Source organism: Eublepharis macularius, chromosome 5 (assembly GCF_028583425.1).
Source record: "Eublepharis macularius isolate TG4126 chromosome 5, MPM_Emac_v1.0, whole genome shotgun sequence".
In the NCBI taxonomy this organism is placed as follows: Eukaryota; Metazoa; Chordata; class Lepidosauria; order Squamata; family Eublepharidae; genus Eublepharis; species Eublepharis macularius.
Window position 1 is genome coordinate 102,913,108 of NC_072794.1, and position 17,033 is coordinate 102,930,140.

General features: G+C 44.7%; 1 protein-coding gene across 4 annotated transcripts in view; it reads right to left on the reverse strand.

Annotated features, from left to right (window-relative positions):
• AMPD2 (adenosine monophosphate deaminase 2) overlaps window positions 1–17,033 on the reverse strand; it is a 47,402-nt gene that overhangs the window by 21,477 nt on the left and 8,892 nt on the right. For 2 of the 4 annotated variants that reach the window (XM_054979326.1, XM_054979325.1), the window contains exons 2-6: window positions 6,631–6,761; window positions 4,076–4,206; window positions 3,184–3,252; window positions 1,891–2,002; window positions 66–252 (exon numbers count right to left, since the gene is read on the reverse strand). In XM_054979326.1, coding sequence (XP_054835301.1) covers window positions 66–252; window positions 1,891–2,002; window positions 3,184–3,252; window positions 4,076–4,206; window positions 6,631–6,761 — 630 coding nt within the window. Of the gene's footprint in view, window positions 1–65; window positions 253–1,890; window positions 2,003–3,183; window positions 3,253–4,075; window positions 4,207–6,630; window positions 6,762–14,172; window positions 14,407–17,033 lie in introns of those variants that run through there. The other 2 variants (XM_054979329.1, XM_054979327.1) reach the window with 2 other exon arrangements.

A 17,033-nucleotide genomic window follows, 5' to 3' on the forward strand; every position in this document is an offset into this window, starting at 1 on the left:
GTGAGATTCTGTCATTTAACTCCTCAAGTTGCTCTCTCACCTAAATGCCCAAATTCAACACTTACCTGCTGCCACTGGAGTCTCAGGGATCTCCTCATACATCCTTGGGGCCACAGGCTTTTCTGAAAGGTCCTGTAGAAAGCGGGCAGTGGTCTTGCAGAAGCTTTGCAAAGAAAGCCCCATGTACTTCTCTCGAATGAACAACGCCTTCACTACACTTTTGGCTGCATCCAGCAAATCTGTGAAAGGCACCTGAAGGGATCAAAGGAAAAACAGCCCCTTCTATCACAGCACAGCTATCGACAGGCTCCCTAGATCACAGAACAGAACTGAACCAATAGGGATAAAGGATACATTGAGTGTGAAAAAATATGACTGCATTAGTACATGCTGAAGTGTTCATATATGTCGCATTTTGTAATATGTATTTATTTTCTTTGAGGTTTTAAGGTAACCATTGTTACCCTCATGGTTTGTAAACATCAACAATGACTTACGTCAGGTATTAGTTGTCCTCTCTGTTATGCCACCAACAAGTTCTTCAGTTAAGTTCTAATTATCACCCAACTGGGAAGTCCATTAAGGCTGGTCACAGCATGTGAAGGAGCAGTGATTAAAATGATGTTTGCATGGCAAAGTATTGGGGAAGACTTATAACTACACACATTCCATTTGCAATACATCTGATCCTCTTATATAACCAAATTAGGGGTTGGGGCCATGGCTTAGTGGTAGAGCATTTACTTTGCACACAGAAGGTCACACGTTCAATCTTGGACAGTTCCAGTTAAAAGGACCAGGTAGCAGGTGATGGGAAAAGCGTGGAGAGCTACTGACAGTAAGAGCAAACCATGTTGACTTTGAGAGCCCAGTGGTCTAACTCCATTGCCCTGGGCGCACAACCCCTCTGCATGTTCATTCAACATATAGAAAGGGAAAGCAGACATGCTTACGAGCCCACTCTCTGCCTCTATGTGATTGCTGGCTTGTCAGCACTGTGCATACAGGTCGAGGAACTGTGCTCACGTATGCTCTCTCCTCATGATCAAGAGTACAATTCTCTGCTTCCACTGTTGACCCACACATCACACCCAATTCTGAACCCCATGGTAGTGTTTGAGAAAGGATGGGGCAAGGGGGCACAAAAGAGAAAGGGAGAAATGGAAGATGAGAAAGTTCCATTCTGTGAGTGGAATTTATTGGATACAACCCAATATTTTGGAATGGAAGCAATTCATGCATTCAATTGTGAATGACCAAGTACTGAGTAATCATGTGGTGAAAAGTCACATGTATGCATGTGTGAAAGATTTTCAAATGAGACTTAAGCTTTCTGAAACATAGTCATGAGCCAAAGCCATAAATCAAACACCCATGTTGCACAGAAACACGTTTCAACCAGAAAACAGGTTCAGTATGCTTCAGGTTCAGCATTCCAGTGTGGCTCTCATGAGAGAACGCAATACAGGTAACAGCCAAACAACACGCTTAGTTGCGTCAAGAAATTTCATCAGGCTTACTGTAGGTTCTATTCCTAGAACAGGGTAGCCATCTTCAAAGAGACAAACACATGCAGGCTGCTTCTTGGGTTCATCTCAAAAACCACATAAATAAAAGGCCAAAGAATTGGAAACAGTAAGAGAAGCCTGGCTTGCTCCACTTGGGGGTGACGAGAGAGGAAGCAAAGATATTTGGCCTTTAGCCACCAAACCTTGTAATCCAGTGGAAAGACACACACACAAAACCCCCCAGGGATATAGGGTCATCATTCCTACCTGGACACCATCAGAAATCAGTATGCTCTCAAATTTGAGGGGAAAGTATGGGGAAACAGGAATAATTCCAGAATAAATCCTAGTCTCCATTTTGTCCTGTCACAGGCAGCCTTACCCCACATGTTTCCTCTCCAGAGATGGTAACCCTCTGAAACTCCCTCTCTAGAAGCCCATCTCGATCTTTAGGGAGATGGTCCACCAGGTCCTCGCCCTGTTCCTTAAACAATCTGTGAGGGAAGAAAAAATGGAAGAGGTGAGGGAACAACAGTAAGTGATGGACAGGGTCCTGCCTGTATTCAGCCCTGCTTCTGGAGCTCCCTTTTCAAACAGGCATGTGAAGACATCAAAGCAAGACGTACTGCACACAAACACGTGCAACACAGGGACTTCCAGGCTCCCTGATGGCAGTACCCTAAGCTATGAAAAAGGAGAGGGGTGGGTGGGTATCAAAAGGTGACTGGTACTTGCTGGTCCATGAGCGCCACCAGAAGGAATGCACCTAGCAGACAGATTTCCTGGGAGGATGGAAATCAGGAACACTCTTAGAAGGAGGGGACATTTTGCCCCATTTCTACACTGGAAACGATGGACAAAATTAGAAGGAGCTGGTCTTTAAATGATCTTTGAAAAGTGATCCCTGACCTGGATCCTGCCTGGCTGAGTGTACGGCACATTAGGATCCAAATGGATAAATCAGTCAATGCACAATGAGTGGGGGAAAGAATTATAAACACACAGACAAGAGGCTGGCTCCATCCACTGTGCCTACCTTGAAAAGAAAAAAAGACAGGAGGGAAATGGAGCTCAGAGTAAAAGACCAAGGGAAGGTGACCAGCAGTGGAAAGTGAGGAATTCACCACTCACCAGTGTTGGGACACTTGTAGGCTAGGGTGGACAAGAATCAAATGTCTGGCCTAGTTACCATGGCGCTAAGAACATAGGCAGTAAAGTGCCCAATCCCAAATCTCACATCTTATCAGAAAGGTTTTGCCAAGCTGACGCAAACACACCTCCCAAAATGTCAGTTTACTTTGACCTTTCCCTTCCAGAGGACTTCTCCATTCTAATGTTTCCGTCTTCCTTCCTGACAACAGACTCAGCCTGGATAATCACCTCCCTTCCACCCTGATGTCCAATTCCAAGCTTATTTCCTGGCAGTCAGGAGAGCTTCCAATATTGTTAACTTCTGTAGATTAGTTTTTTTCTGAACTAATTATCTGAACACCAGTTCAGTAGTTTACACAATTGCAAGTGGAGATGTGCCACATGCAAGTGGACAGAACTTAGCAAGAGTGTCACTCACTTCACGTCTACCACGATGGGGACAAGATTGAGGATTCAAGCCTGCATGGTGCTCCCGTGCCCACCCCTGAGTCAAGGGCATAGAGAGTTAATGCTGGGCACTCACTGTAAGTCAGCAGCACTGTCAATTTTCAGGAAGTCCTGTTTGGCTCTGAGTAAAATGTCGGGTTCTAGTCTGAGGACAAATGGGTAGTGGAGGCCAATGTCGAGATAAGGACAAACAGAGAAATGGAGAGAGACAGATGAGGAAATGGTGGAAGAAGAGGAGGAGAAAAAGAAAAACACTAGCATTAATGCAGAAACCAACACCAGAAATGGCAGACACTATACAGCAAAATTCACCAGCAATGGAACTGAAAGAGAATGGATGGAAATGGCCTGAAGAAAACTGTCCTGTCCCTTTAATAGAGACATGTGTAGAAACGGGCAGCTGACACTTTTTGTGGCATTGATGTAAATAAGACCACCTGGTACACAACATCTCATTAAGCTTATATTGAAGGGATAGGACTTTTTCCTCCAGGCAGTTGGCAACACTTGGGTTAACCAGGGCCAGATGGAGCAGGATAAAACGCACACGTTTTCTTCGCCTACTGGTAAGGTAGCGCTCCATTTGTAGCAAAGCAAACAAGGAAGCCCAAGGAACCCAAGACAGACTGTGTGCAGGACAAGAACAGCGTAAAACTGCCAGTCACACATACATACACACAGCCATGCTCGGGCCATACAGATATCCCAACCAGTAGCACATGTGCAGCTACTATTGCTGCAAAATACTGCAATGTAAGGAAAATCTTGGATCTATAGTATCTCTTTCTTCAACCCTGTTCCGGAGCTACAGCTAAAAAGAATTCCCATTGAGTTTCTTTCTATTCTGGGATCTTATTCATCTAGTCATCTTTACCCTCTGACTCCCTAGAAATGCCCCCCTCCTATTCATAGGAGGGCCAAAGGATTCAGAAAGATCAGGAGAAAGCCATAAAAGGGCAGCAACTTACTTCACATCCTGACTGATTTGCCGCTCCAGCCGCTGACGTCTCTCCTCCAACTGCTCAATGGGGCTGTCTTCAGGGAACTCATAGGGGGCACTGCGCATCTCACTGTCAGCCAATGAACGGCAGAACAGTTCCTGTGGGCACAACGGGGGGGGGGAGGGGGGGAGGAGTGAGGCAAACCTCCCACATAGCATGCCCCTGATGAGCAGCACCTGCAGTAGTACACTGTTCAAGCTAGTCTTGAAGTAATCTGTTGCAACTGGAACCTTGTGTTAAGCATCAGTAAGAGGGGGACAGGATCTTTTACCATGGCAACAACTGTCACCAAGCTCACAACTGCAGCAGTTTGTGATGGCTGTTGGGTGAATCTTACTGCTGTGGAGTGAATGTCAGCATTTTTGGTTTCTCACCGCCCAGATTATCAGACAATTTATTAATGACTTACAGATTCAGGACACTCCCCACCACTGCCCCTTCCAACATGTTTTTGACACATGAATGTATAAACATCAAAAAAACTATAGCTCCTAAACTGGCCTCAGTGACCTCCTATGGAGGTTAGACCTTGTGCCAGCCCAGTATTCACAAAGATTCATTAGAAAGATACTGGGAGGTTTGTGTGTTATGTTGAATGTGGCAGATGGAAGCTAAAACAGGCAGATTCTTATGCTTCCAAATCACCACCATCCCCCTCCCTTCCACAGCCTGAACACCTTCTTTCTGCTGAGGGCTACTTCCTTTCTGATTTTAACAGCTAAGTTAAATGGCTCAATGGCTACATTTTTAGAATCCAATTACTGTTCCTTGAATAAATTGAACTAAAATACAAGTTTGTGAAGGGTTGGGCAGGGGGAGGTGACACACAGCAACCCAGTGTTTTTCTGCAGATATCGTTTTAATGGGTGCAAAGGTCTGGCGCATGGTTAAAGTCACCCTAATGTGTGAAGTGGGTCTCAACTGCTGATTCTTTGAAGACACATGTGACATTTCTGTCTGTCTTCAAACAACAAACTGAGACCACTCATAACTAGGTGACGGCAGACAATATTTTCATTTTGACTGTTTGGTAGAAATAGTTTAAAAGGACCTCTGATGCCCTGAAAATACATGTATCTATCACGCCAAAGAGCAAGCTCTGAAGAAAACACAGTTCTAGGTTTTTGGTATGACTGAGTTTGAATGGAGAAAAGCTGACGTGCCTGTTGGTTAGCACTCATGACATCATCAATCCCAACTAGACCTGTAAAAACATCTCAACTGCTTTAAAAATGGTTGTTAATTCAGACAGACAAGATTTATAACAAGCAAATACATTTTAAACCATAACATAAACATCTAAAAAAAGTTAACAACCAACTTGACACTGAAGGGAAGGGACAGATGGTTGATCCAAGCTGTGGAAGGAATGTTACAAAGCCAGCTTCATACCATGAATAAAGAACCCTGCTCTAGCCACTGCTTAGAATGGGTGTAACAAAGACCATTTTATCCTGGCTTCAAAATTATTCAGACAACACAGGTGTAGAGCAGCTTGCAGCCCCAGATCAAATCTTAGCACTAACCAAAGCTAGCAAAGCACTAATTGAGTGCACACGTAAGAGTCTATATCCTACATATATGTATCTGCTGTAATTAATCAGCACTAAGGTAAAAAAAAATGAGTCCACAGATAAGGGCTAGAAAATGCAGAGTCAGGCTTGCTCTGAAAGGATTTCCCCCCAGTGAATAAGACAATCAATTCAATTACTTAATCCGTCAATCGGTCAAAGGAGATGCATTTTCAATTAATTTACTCGGGACCCAATCCTTGAAACCTTGCCTGTGGTATTGCTCTCACTGCTAAAAAGTAACTGAAGGCTGAAAGCCAATTCCTCACACCAGCAATTAGAGTGGAATCATTTTGTTTACATCTGTTAAATGGCAGAAATACTGGAATTAACAGTGCAGAAAATCATGACCATTTGGTAACGACCCAAAGTTTATTGGGTAGAAAACTTGGACCCTTTTCGGTCCTACCTAGTGGGAAATATATCAAGCTCTCCAAAGCTGATAAGAATAATGTCTGGCCAAAGGCCCCCCCCCCCTGTAATCACTCTACTAAACACACTAGTGAGCAATACATGACTGGACACTGAGTTACTACAAGGAATTCTTAGCTTAGCCTAGTTTTACAACCACAGCAGAAATTGTCAGCCTATGGAATTACTGTAGTAGCAGAGCTAACAAAACACTTTAAAGTCTAACTTCAGAGTGGAATTAACATGCTTGCAACCCAGTCTTCTACAGAACCCCAAGCTACAAGCACACCTAATGAGGGATTGTTCCAAATACAGTCTCCAATGGTGGCAGGTGATCAGACTTTCTTCTGGAGAATGTGAAAGGTTGTATCTCAGAATCTGGAGGAGATTTCTTCAAGAACAGGGTTACAACTTGGCAAGCTTCTTATTGTGAGGCACAAAGGAAAGCAACAGAAAGAAAAGAGGGAGTCAGGGCCCTAGCAGGCCTGAATCAAAGGTTATTATAAAATGCAAGCAACAGCACGAAAGATGAAAGGCTACCTCAGCAATCTCCTTGTACTTGCCATCCATGGAGGTGCGCAGGTCAACGGGAAAATGCTTCAGGCAGTGAGGAGGCCCTGGGAGGGAACGTGCAGGCTGCAACTGGCGGGATCGTGGTCCTCCGTGGATCTCTGTGGAAACATACAGGACAGCAGCCTATGGAGCAAGCCACCAACTATAAGCTTTGCAAGCATTGTGAGAGAGAAGAACAGACTCTGGATAAAACAAGCCTATACAGTTATTCTCCAGGATCAGAAATCAGATCTGCTATAGCACAGTCTGCCTAAGGTCCTCTTCAAACCACTTTGCCAGTTTGCAGGAACCCGTAAGTGCAAAACACTTGCACAAAATGGAAAGAGACAATGACTTACAGAACCTCATTTTGTTACCACTTCAAAGCATTTTCACTTTATGAACTCGAATGAAAAGAAGGGAATGTAAATGTCACAAATAAATAAAGTTCATGTCACAATATGTAAGCTAGTCTGTGAAGTTTTCTATACTCATCCATCTTTTCACATCGGAGACTCAGGAATCCCAAGCATTTGAACTAAGGTGCTGGGGAAATCAGCACTGCACATAAAAACGGCCAACAGGCACTTCCACTCCCAGGCTCAGAACCCTTGAGAGCAGGATCTCATCGTCTGCTCTTTTTCTGAGAAGGCTTTTCAAACACCATTCTTATCTTCAAGCACTGCAAAGCATGACGTCACTACGATTCAGACTGGTTCAGAACACCAACATAGCAAAGATGCTACATAAATAAAATTAACTAGAAGCAAGGCAACCTGGGTTGCTACAGCAATGCTAGAAGCCTTACATAAAATGTCTGATAATCGTCAGCCTTTGACAACAGATGGGCAACTCCTTGGGTTTTATTCCATTGACTGGTCTGGGAGTGAACTGGGCAAACCCGCCAATTCTATACTGAAAATATAGAGGAAGCTGCTCCCTAGCTCAAGTGCTACAACTTAACCCGCTTGGTCTGTTTGCCTAGCCTCAAGGCCCAACTAAAAGGTCAGCTGAGCCCCCCAGTCAAGTTACCATCTGCCAATCGTTGTTGTAGTTCCCCGGTCTGTTCCCCTGTAAATGCTTCAGAACTACCCCAAGACCCTCTTCCTTTTGGCATTACAGCAGGTTTAGTACCAGAGATAAAACAGGTGATGTGTACAGCTTTTGTTCTTTGTCTAATCTGTAAACCACCATTTCACTAATGCAAGAACAAGATAGCTCTTCTACGTCTCATTTCATTTCTCAGACACAGATTTCAAGTCTATCCTGGAAAACGAAAAAAACAGAGGAGATGCCACTGAGCCAGGTTCCAGACTATATGAGGCCAACAATCCATTATCAACTGGCCTTCCTATTTATTTATTTAGAAAATTTCTATGCCACCTCTCCATAGAGTCTGTTTGAGGTGGCTTACAACATAAAACACAATAAAAAAACCAAAATGCCATGGAAGTTTTTACGTTAAAAACTCAGAACTAAAAATCAAGTCAGAGCATTAAAACAGAATAAAATCAAGTTTCAAAACACTTTTAGATTAAAAGCAGACCTGTAAGTATAGCAGGAGACAGTCCTTCCAGTAACCTGGCCCTGAGCTACTTAGGGTCTTAAAACTAAGAATCAAACTGGGAACTGGGCTTGGAAACAGATGGGCAGCCAAAGGCAGATCTTTCAGCACATGGATATGATCCCTGTATTCCATCCCTAACCGTAGTAGCCTGGTCACCACATTCTGGACCAGCAGAAGTTTCTGAGCAGTCTTCAATGGCAGCCCCACAAAGAGTACATTATGATGCCTGAACTGCATGTAATCAGAGTTTAGATCACTGGGGCCAGACCACCCTTTTCACCAGCATATCAACTGCAGTTGACAAAGTGCACTGCATGAGACTGAGCCCCTAACCATAGGCCAGGATCCAGCAGGCCTCAAGCTACAGATCTGCTCCTTCAAGGAGAGTGCAACCCCATCCAAGACAGGCTGGCTCCTCAATCCTCATGCAGTTGTTTTGCTCCAAAGTTCTTTCAAGCATTCCTGACATGAACATAATGAAGGTTTTTGGGCAGCACCTCGTTTTGCAGATGGAAAACTCTAGCACAGAGAGATGAAAATATATGCCAGGTTCAACAGGGAGTTTCTAGCACAACCAGGAACAGATTCAGGTCCTTCCAAATCCCAACTGGGGACGGGGGGACGGGGACGGGGACTGGCCATTAAGGTAGAGCACAGGTTTTGCACGCAGAAGGCCCAAACTCTTCTACCCAAGCTCATGGAGAGAGACAGAGCCAGTCAGGGGCATGGTGCAGGGCTAAATGATTCTGGTTCACTATCAAAGGAGCTTGTTATAATTTTCCCCACCAGCTTCAAAACCAAACTCATCCTCAAAAGGAGAAAAACACAAAAAGAGGCCACACTTCCACACTACGGCTTAAATCGGATGGGCCAGAAGGCTTGTTCTGCCTTCTGATGTGGAGATAACAACCAGCTCCAGCTCAGACACTAGTACCTTAGCCAGTTTCCAGAGAGACCATAAGACGAATAACACATCCTTTGTTTCATGAAAGGAACCGGGCAAAGAAACCTTCTCTCCTGTTTGTGCCTGCAGTGGCTGAAGGCAAACCCCATGGGTGGATCCGCCAGACCCTGCACTAAGCGGCAGGGACACAAGCGCAGGAAAAACTGCTCAAAGTCCATTTGATAGGGGTGGCTGGCTTTCAGCTCTTGAGCCCTAATGCTGTTGTTGTTTTTTTAAATGAGGGCAACTGCTTGCAGAGCAAATCTTTCCTTCCTGCTGCTGCAATAATACAGCTACTCCTAGGTCCCATGCAAGGCACAGGGAGAGTTGCAGAAGGAATCAATAAACATCACCTCCACAGCCCTCCGTTTCCTGTTGGCCAGATCTGCCAGGCCAGCATTCTCTGGAACCACACAGGAATCCAGGGGGTGATCCAACTACCTACTGCCACACAGGGCTGGGCCAAATGAGTTGTTAAAGCCACAGAAGTAATTGCCATGTTCCCTTTTGCAGGGCGCTGGAATTTACAAGCCTGACCTCAGAACTCCTAAAAATAAAGCAAGGTAAACAATATGGACACCCTAAGGGAAGGAACACAGGATTACTAGAGACTTTATAAAACCCAGCTGATCCGAGCCCTGACTGCTTTGTGTTCAGCATTCCCTGGATAAGATACTACTCATCCACTATATACCTTGCTCTGAACACGCGCACGCGCACGCGCACATGCACACCCCCTCTCAAGAGCTGCCTCAGCCCCCTTTTCTCTAAAATCAGCCACAATCATATTGGGTTGTTTCTCAGTCACAACTACCCAAAGCCTTCTAAGAGAAAGTCAGCATTAGGGCTTCCATCCTTTATTTCTGTGGCAGGGCTCTGGTGCCCTGGTTAGCTACATAATGGGCAGAAATGTATCAGGTGATACTTTCTTCAGCACAGTATCCAGTGGATGAAGAATTGCACCTGTCTGGTTTTTGGTTATCTTGTAGCTGTTAGTCTGGCAGCTGTTAACCCAAGGGACCTGCCAGAAAGAAAGGTGGCAACTATAGCCAGAATCTTGTTAAATCCAACACTCAAGAAAGCTCTGAGAAGCCAGCGTGGCACTCAAACTGCCCTTCCCAGCCTGCTCAGCCACTACAAGCGAATGTGGTTTTTTTTTCCCCTTTCCAACAGCTGGAAACAACCTGAAAGATAAGTAGTACTACTTCCCCAGAAGAGTAACCGATTCACTACCAGCTCATTACAAAATTGTCCATAGATCTTGCTAGGTGAATGACTCAAGGATGCTTCACACATTACAAGAAAAATGGGTTATTCTTGTTCTGCCATGTGTTTCCATAACAGGGCAGAGAGATGTATGTCTTTGTAAATGTGTGCCCAGGAGCTACAACAAGAATCCCCATATCCCATAAGGGCCCAGAGTACATGTTATAGCTGTAACCTCCAACTACAAATAGGAAGTCTGGAGTATGGTACATAAGAGTAGCCATTCTGTATCAGACAAACAGTCCATCTAGCTCAGCTTCCTGTTTCCAGTGGTGGCCAGTAAGATGCCACAGGGACGCCCCTGCCCGGGACAGCTGACAGACCCTCAATTGCTGACCGCTTCACAGTATCCAACTATCAAAGGCATTCTGCCTCTTAATCCAGAAGAACCATTTGGCTGTCATGGCTCAGTCAACAACACACTTATCCTCCACAAATCCATCCATCCTCTATTTCAATCAAAGCCAGAGGTCATTGCTGTATCTCAGGGCAGCTAGTTCCACTGCCCATTAGGTGAAACAGACCTTCCTTTTGTCTGCTTGAACATACTGCCAATTAGTTTTGTAGGGTGACCCCAAGTTTCTCTCTACCCATCTTCTTTAGACCATGCAAAATTTTGTAGGCCTTTATCAAGCCACTCTTCAGTTACTATGCAACTCAGCACTGTGCACTTAAACAGCTGCTCACAGCACCTCAGAAGCTGCTGCACTATAGTTGCTGGTGAAGAGGTATTTTGTGCAGACCTTCAGTTTCCATTCCCTTCAGCATGCAAGTTGTTACACAGAAGGACATCAGCCCTGCCATGTTAGCCATCTGCTCCCCGAAACCTCCATGTCACACATCACTGTTCCTGGAGGAGGAACTGTTTTCCTTATTGAGGAGGTTAGGCAGGTGCTACAATTATCTTGCAACGTGTGGGGTGACACAACAGCAACCAGTTCAGTGTCTCTGAAGTTACTCATCCATCTTGAGCTTCCTGGAGTCACACCAAGATTTTACTCAGTTCACTCAGGGCCCCTCTCATGACAAAACGGCTGTAATGATGGTTCTGCATCTAGCCCTCACTAGGCCCCACATGACATGCCCTGAGGCAGAAGCACCAACCTGTGCTCCCATGCAGGCAACATAAAGTCATCAGCTGTCAAAACTGACTCAGAGCAGTTTGGTCTTTGAAGTCCCTCCCAGAGGTTGGGTTGATGGAGGGAAGAAGGTGTTCGTTCTGACTCCTGCTGCCCCTCTCTCCTAGGCACTGGCTAAACAGGCAGACTCCTCCGTGCCTCGCTAATGACCATCACATGTCTCTCTAATGGGCTCTCCGTGTGCAGTGCAAACAATCAATTCATTAGGAAAAGCCAGCAGGCCTGCAGAACAGCCAGGCCACTTGCAAGCATGGAGCTTGGCAAACCCATGAAAGTCAGCATGCATCTCTAGCTCCCGAGGGAGCCAGCCAAGAACCACCTATCATACTCGGTGCCAGCTGGCTAGCACCAAGGATGGCAGCACAGACTTTCTCAAACGTCTGCCATTTTATTTATTTAGTTCCTTCATTTATACCCCACTCTTCTTCCCAGTCGGGTCCCAAAGTGGCTTTCAATATTCTCCCCTTTCCTATTTTATCCTCACAACTACCACATGAGAAAGGCTAGGCTAAGAGGGTGTGACTGGCTCAAGGTCACCCAGCAAGCTTCCATGGCAGAGTGAGATATGAACCCAGGACTCCCAGATCCCAGTCTGACACTCCAGCCACTACAGCAGACTGGCTCCTATCTACCATCCCCACCACCAGCTTCAGGATTTGGCAACAAAACCTTCACCCTGGTTTGACATTCTCCTGAAACCCACCAAAGACAACTGGGGAGCATCAATTTCCATTCCAAACTCCCAGCAGCACAATACTCCTGCAGTGCTGGAGAAAAATTTTGGTGGGAGTCAACAATGTAACCTACTCTTCCCACACTTGGGCCTAGTTTAAGTTTGCAGCTGAATGAAGCAATACTGAGGGGACAGAATTGACTACATTACTTCTGACTACAGATGAAAGCTTACATTTTTTACAGTTTCGCTAATTTAACTATTCCTTGTAAGTAGAAAACTAGTACAGCACATGAAGGGCTATACTAGAAAGTTTCTTCCTGCTGTATTTATTTGCATGGAGTTTTTACAGGAACAAGCTTTAAAATTTTAGTTTTTCTGTCTGCAGTTTGAAATTGCACAACAAATTCTACCTGCTCAGTCCATTGCATTTGTAGACCAGACATCAGAGGGGTATTAGAAATGAAGGCAGACCATATTAGAAATGAAGACAGGCCCTTTCTACAATGCTTCCCAAGCCAGCCCGACTCTGTTTTTATTTCTACTGCTCTTAGTGCACAAGGACCCTACTATACCGTCACTCAGTCAGCCAGCCCCTAGCTTTACATAGGCCTTTTCTTCAAAGAATGTGTAGCTATGGATGCTGGGTCAGTCACATGTACATCTTTCACTGCTCTTTTAGAACAACTGACCTTTGGTATCTCATGCCTCACACAAACACAGAAATGTGACTAATTCAGAGGCATGATGATGCTATAAGGTAGCTGACATCTCATAAGCACATGTTGTGGGGTTACACTTAAGTTAACATCTTTTTAGCAAGAGGTATTTAGGTGTTACGATTTGACTTTTGAGTGCCTCACATCCTTTTTTTTCACTCAAGCAAGCAGCAATCCTTGAGGCTGTCTCTATACACTGGGAAAACAATTACAAGCAGCAGCAATAGTTAAATGGCACTTCTTTGGTGGCTAAAAAATGGAAAACTTTCTAAACTGTCATATTTCACTGAGGATTACAAAAACACCTATTTCAGCATCACAAGAAAAAATAGCATTCTATAAATATGGCAACAGAGTACTCAGGGGAAAAATAGGAAGCTTTATAAACTTGTCTTTAAATGTAATATTGTACCCTCATCCAAACAGTAACATTCTCTTAAGTATCAAATGTATAAAGCACTTTTTAACATGCTTGTTTCATGAAAAGTTGGAGATATATTATTTCTTTTGCATCTTTCTGTAATAATAAGTGTAGTTTATAATGTTGAGTATGTATTAAATACATGTTTTACAGACTGCTCTCATTAGAAGCCTCCTGCCTCTGAAGCTCAGAAATAGAATGGAGGATGAAGGAAGGAGACAGAATTGCCCATCCCCCCCCCCCCGGCCACAAGCTTCCAGGCACCTTCCCATCACTAGAAACCATCACTCTTTCAATATAACCTATAACATGATAGGAAGCAGAACAGCTAAACAAGAAGCTGCCATCCATACCATTTGCCTCCATGCAACCCCTCCAGCATCTGCTGACGAGGGCAAACAGAAGACCCCTTTCCTCGCAAGCAGCTGGCTGCCAGAGGTGACAGCACAATGTCTCAGAAAGCCTCTGCTTCCCTTGACTAAACAGTTCCCTCCTCCCCAGCAAAGACCTCAAATGCGAACATGGCACACACAAATACCAATAGAACTTGCCAATCCCCCCACTCTAACTTTAGGGTATTTTTGTGCTACAGCAGCCCATGGTGGCCAGCCTCTTGCAAGGACTTTCACGCATCCAGCTCATGCAGAAGGCTTTAAATCCACGAAGACAATATTTCCACTCCAACCCCCTAAACATGACAAAAGAACTACCCAGCGAGCCCCTCATAACTCTTTAACTAAAAGAAGCAGCTGTAACTCAAGCCCCAGGAGAACGAAAAGAAAAAAGATTTCCAAATACTTACAAAGCTGGCAGCGTTAGGGCCTCACCAAGCCTCTGTCTTTGCTACCTGGAAAGCAAGAAGCTGACAGTCTACGCAAGAAGCATCCCTTCGCCATCTACCCGAGGAAGGAGCAGGAAGTCCTCAGGGGACACTTGAGCTAGCAGTGCGCCAGCAAGGAGGCTATCAAGGACTGATTAGAAAGAGGTTTCTGCTCTCGCTGTTTCTGCTGCCGCCACTGCCGGTGTTTCACAACCTCCTCTCTGCGAGCTGCAGTCCCACAAGATTCCAGCTCCAGAGCCGGCTTGGGCTGTACCAACCACTGCTACAATGGGGGGGAGGGAGGAGACAAAAAAAAATTACAGCCTCTTCCAAGGGAGACAGGCAGAGGCACAGACGGGAGAAAAGCCAACAGTGGCCAGGCAGCAGAGCTAACTCCTGGCCGCTGACTGAGGAGGAGCTAACCCCTGACGCCAGTCACAGCTGCCAATTCCAGAAAAGCAGCAACAGGGATCAGCCCTCACATCAAGACTTCCAACAGCACCACACACCACGTCAGAAGAGGGTGAGCCTCAGAAAGAAACTGGCCTCTAAGCTCCAGTGTAGACGTTCTTTTCTCTTTTTCTGGAAAGAACCACCAGTAGTCCAATCTTGCCCCTTCCCAAAAACTTTCAGTCAGAAGTCAACTCACAAGGGCCTTCCCCCCCCCCGAAACACTAAATCCAACTCTTGCTAGAACTCAGGGGGCCAAATCCTTCCCCCCAGTTCCTCTTGCATCAACCACTGAACACTGGTGGCCAGCTAGTTCTAGCCTCTAGGAGTCCCTACCTCCCACAGTTTAAATCAAGACACATTCCACTGTTAGCATTGTACAAATATATGAAGTCCAATCTCAGACTGGCCCCTAAATCGAGGTTCAAAGTAGGACAGGTTAAGAAGGAACTGAGGCTGCATTGTATGGTCAGCTAGAGGCGTGGATATGCCAGTGTTGGTAGAGGCTGGCAATGAGCTTTTGTTTCCAAGACCTGCAGCCTGCTGATTAGTGAAGAACAAAGGATGACCCAGGAAAAGCAGCTGTCCCCTCCTGCTTCCATATAATGGAAGAGGCTGTCCCAGACTCTGCAGTCACAGAGATGAAGGGCCTCAGGGGCAACCATGACAGGCATTTCATTACCCAGACTCATCTTCAAAGACGGCCAGTCAGCAGGCTGCAGAGCCCCACCCGGAAATCTCTCACCCTTTGGCTGTCAAGCCGCCTGGCTACAATACCCAACCATGGATCTTAAGCTCTTATTGTCTGACAGAAAATGAACTGGATCCAACACCCAACAAACAGCTGAGCAAAACCATCTTTAGGAATTAATGATCAAGCTTTGGCACCAAGTGAGCCAAGTCCAGAAGAGATGGAAGGAGGAGACCGGGGAGACAGGAATAAAATAGTGGCTGAGATCAACTCTTTGAACTATTTGCAATTAGCATTTTAATCTGGCATAGTTAACCTAATTTATGTTTTTTAGAGTAACACTAATGCCAAGGGTAACTCTATACCTCAACGGTGGGGAGGGGGATTATATGTAGACTTTTTAGGACACTATTACTTGAAGAGTGGCACAGACATCATTTGTAAAGGATACAAGTAAGCATGAAAAACACTTTGGTCTTTAAGTAATACAATCCACAATGTAGTAAGGCACCTCAAATATGTTGCACAATTATCCTTACTTTAAGTAAAATATGCGTCTTTTCTGTGGTTTGGATACAGAGCAGGACAGGTGTGCACCAAGAGATTGTATTTGCATAGGCCTGCTTTATTGCCAGCACTATATTCTGTACTAGGGTAGCCAGGCCTGTAGAAAAGATTTCAGGCTGACAGCAGCATCTAAAAAATCCTGTTTGCAGGCAATTGCCTTGACAGAGGTACACTGAATAAGCTGGTAGGACAAATACAATGGACAGCAATCAGAACGAGTAATGAGGAACGTAACTCCCTCACTCAAACATTAGACCCCTGTAACTTGATTACCTGCTTGAGCAAATGACAAGATCACCGGCAAAGTATCTATGCTATGGATACCAGAATCTCTACTAGTCTTTTCTGCAGCCACTTGGCATCTTTCATTCCACAACAAAACCAAGACAAGATCTTCACACTAGAGGGCTGAAATTTCATGACTTGTGCTTGATACGCCACAAAATTAAGCAAAATCTAAAGCAGTACATCCTTGTCTGCCAGGAGTTAAAGTGCCATTCAGAAAGAGATGGACTTGTCAAAACCTTCTCCATGTTTCAAACATAATAGCAAGTTTTACCATGATAGCCTATCTACCCTTCAAATTGCCTATAAAATAATTCAGTTTGGGCATTTTAGTAATTTCCCAGATTTTGTAAAGCTACAGCTTTTTGATAACTACTTTTTAAAGCCAGTTTGGTGTAATGATTAAGAGCGTGGGACTCTGATCTGGAGAACTGGGTTTTATTCCTCACTCCTCCACTTGAAGCCAGCTGGCTGACTTTGGGTCAGTCACAGCTCTCTAGAGCTCTCTCAGCCCCACCCACCTCCCAGGGTGATTGTCCTGAGGATAAAAATAACACACTTTGTAAACAGCTCTGAGTGTGGTATTAAGTTGTCCTGAAGGGCAGTATATAAATTAAATGTTGTTGTTGTTGTTATTATTAATCTCTTGAAAACATAATTTTGGCTGTCATTAATGAAGGCTGTTAGGTAGTTACAAAAAAATTGAAAAATTGAATCCTTGAAGTTAATATAAATCAGTAAATAAAAATTAAAATGAGAACCACTGGTTTTCTCAAAAAGTCTACAACAGCTTTTCCCATATGCCAAAATGCAGTCATGCACTTGCATCTTTTTAAATACATACAGTAAG